The sequence below is a fragment of the Sinocyclocheilus anshuiensis genome, unplaced genomic scaffold (genome assembly GCF_001515605.1).
Source record: "Sinocyclocheilus anshuiensis isolate Anshui unplaced genomic scaffold, SAMN03320099.WGS_v1.1 scaffold222, whole genome shotgun sequence".
Lineage (NCBI taxonomy): Eukaryota > Metazoa > Chordata > Actinopteri > Cypriniformes > Cyprinidae > Sinocyclocheilus > Sinocyclocheilus anshuiensis.
In genome coordinates this window covers 2,868,069-2,871,003 of record NW_015542408.1, presented here as the reverse complement: position 1 = coordinate 2,871,003, position 2,935 = coordinate 2,868,069, and the positions used below count along the sequence as shown (strand labels likewise).

At 39.6% G+C, this 2,935-nt stretch overlaps 1 protein-coding gene across 1 annotated transcript in view; it reads right to left on the bottom strand.

Annotated features, from left to right (window-relative positions):
• The window catches only part of LOC107693173 (protein TALPID3), a 140,434-nt gene that overhangs the window by 46,893 nt on the left and 90,606 nt on the right, over positions 1-2,935 (bottom strand). Inside the window, exons 22-25 of the mRNA XM_016492464.1 lie at positions 2,512-2,690; positions 2,285-2,429; positions 1,988-2,186; positions 605-861 (exon numbers count right to left, since the gene is read on the bottom strand). Coding sequence (XP_016347950.1) covers positions 605-861; positions 1,988-2,186; positions 2,285-2,429; positions 2,512-2,690 — 780 coding nt within the window. The remainder of the gene's footprint in view (positions 1-604; positions 862-1,987; positions 2,187-2,284; positions 2,430-2,511; positions 2,691-2,935) is intronic.

The following is a 2,935-nucleotide window of genomic DNA, read 5'->3' as shown; positions in this document are numbered from 1 at the left end:
CGCCGAGTGCTGCCAATCACAACACACACTGGCCCAGCTAACCAATCACAGCACATTTCGTGTTTCAGAAGGCGGACCTTCATTTGATACAGGAACTATTCGAGCCGTTCATGCCAGACTGGAGAGAGAGGTGTTGTAATAATGTAAAATATGTGAAAAATAATGTGTTCAAAACTGATAATAATACGAACCTATCTTAATATAATTGAGCGCCAATAATAATAAATTCAATTAAGCACCAAATCAGCATTTCTGAAAGCAATGAACACTGAAGTGATGGCTGCGGAAACTTCAGCTTTGCCAATGCAGGAATAAATAGCATTTTTATTTCTTTACTTTTTTAACTGTGTTAATATTTCACAAAATTACTTTTTACTGTATTTTTGATTAAAAAAAATGTAGTGTGGGTGAGCATAAGAGAAAAATCTTATATACTGTTATATACTGTATTACTTGTATAATAATTAAATAATACGTTTCTGCTCTATTTGTGGGTTTGTGAGATGCTCATTTAACTATAAACATCCATTTTGTCCTGCTTATGCAGGCAGTGCGGTTTTGGATCAGTCTGGCTGTGGGAGTGTGTGTTGGACCGATCGTGTACCTCTGACTGCCGCCATCTGGCCGTGAGTGAGCAGCAGCTCTCCCTCTGAGATGTGTCTGGCTGCCGTCTCCATCTCAGTGACAGTCACACTGGAACTAGAGCTGCTCTCCTCTGAGGAGGAGGAGGATTCAGGGGTGGCGGCAGGAGGAGGTTCCTGGCTCACAGGAGGAAGAGGAGGTGGGGGAGTCGTGGGTTTGGAGGGGAGAGGTGGAGATGGATGGAAGACTGATTCTTCCTCTTGGGCTACTGACATGACACTGCGTGTGAGAGAGATGGAGGGTGTTAGTGAGTGATACGCTGAGCACATATTCCTCCATGTCTACACTGACACAGAAGCAAAACCTTACAAACCATACAAATAGAAAACAGTCATTTACATATAAAAGTGGTAAAGGTGCTATAGCAGCAACAACTTTTATTCCTAAGGTCAGAGAAAGAATATAAAAATGAAACACTAAATTACAACTGCTATTTATTAAAATATTAACAAATTTAGTTAATTGAGATGACAGGTGGTTTTTAAACTAATGTTATGCTCGACCTATTAAACTGTCATAATAAAATAAATCGGATTGATTAAATGATTAAATGAATGAATGAATGAATCAGTCTGTGTGATCTTGTTGACCCCAAAGCAGGTGAAATATGGAAATAGGACCTGTAGGATGAAGACTAGCTTTGATATTACCAGTTTTTTTAATGTTTTAATTCAGCTATAAAAAGTAGGGACACAGCTTTTATTCCATATTTAAATAAATTAAACATTTTGTCTGTCAGATTATAGAAGTAAAATATATCTAAAAATAAAATATTAATTATATTTTTGCTTTTCTTAGGTTCAATATGTATTTTATTCTATATGAAGCATTAAGAATTGTCTGAAGACAGGAGAAATGGTAGTGAGTGATGATGTTAAATAATTTTAATAAAATAAAGATAAAAATTTAAATGGTACATTTGTATTTTTAGTGATAATCTCATACTTTTAAAAATGGAATTATGTCATTTTAAAAATGGGACATATTTTGTTTCATGTTTCTAGAATCAGTTATAGATTTACTGTTGTTAACAGCAGGTGGCACTGCGGGCCTATATATCATATCCTCAGTGAAGCCTCACAAAATTCTACAAAAAAAAAAACTAAAAGTACAAATACTACATTTTTTCTACTGCTAATAGCAAATAAGTAAAACAATAAACAGTTTCTCTACTGACACCTCAAACATGATTCTACCAATGTTTGAACCATAGCTTTTAATACCAGCCCTTGCTCGTCTACACAAATAAAATAAATATTAGTGCATGTTTTATTTCCCTTGCCTGAATATTTCATGCAAGACTAACAAGAATCAAGGAGAATGAAGCAACAATATTTAGACATACACTGATGCTGACGGCTGTTCCTGCCTCTCGCTGTGTGGTTCTTCCTCCTCCAGGGGGAGCTCTGTTCCTCCCCATGGGTGATTCTGGAGGCTGGCTGAATCTGGGCTCTGATTGGCTGGAGGAGGAGAGGGTGTGGCCACCCTGGTGGGAGATGGGATTGGTGTGGTAGTAGGTGTGCCCACAGGAATTCTATCTGGACCTGAAACAAAGGCAGAACTGATGTGTGAACAACTGTGCTTACACTTTTACAAATAGATGGGGAGTAATTTGGCATGTTCATAAAAATCACTGTCAGACCTGGTGAAGCAGATCCCTCGTGGTTTTCTTTGGGAGACAGAGCTGTAGAAAGATGCTCGGAGAGATCAGGGGTTCTGACAGGAGACGGCGGATCTTTGGAACTGGGCTCAGGAGTGGGTGCCGGTGTTGGTACCTCAGTCACCTTCTGCAATATTACCACAATATTACCACATTTATGGTATTAAAGGTCATCCTGGATGAATGGGAGTGTGTTTGGATGCCAGTACCTCCTGAGCATCCTGTGTTTGGACAGGGGCAGCGGGTTCACTCTGTGTCTCTCTCTGTCCCAGCATTACTGCAACAGTTTCAGCCAGCACTTCATTTACACACTGTCTTATGAGCTCAGAGTCCACTGGTACCCCTGTGTCCACAAACAACTGAAGACCACCACCACCTGCGGCCTCCACTGCCACACAAACACACACAGAGCGGAGGATTATCTGGTGTACATGGGACATGGTTCGGCATCTTTTGTTAACAAGGCTACAGTTAAAAGTACTGTACATAGCAGTGGTCAGCGAAAGCCGGATTTTCAATGCTGATATCTAAAGAACAGGATGGCTGATGCAATTTAATGACAGCAAAAAGACACAAACAGAATGGACTCTTTCCTAAGCTCCACCTTAATAACGTTACTGACCAATCCTAGCA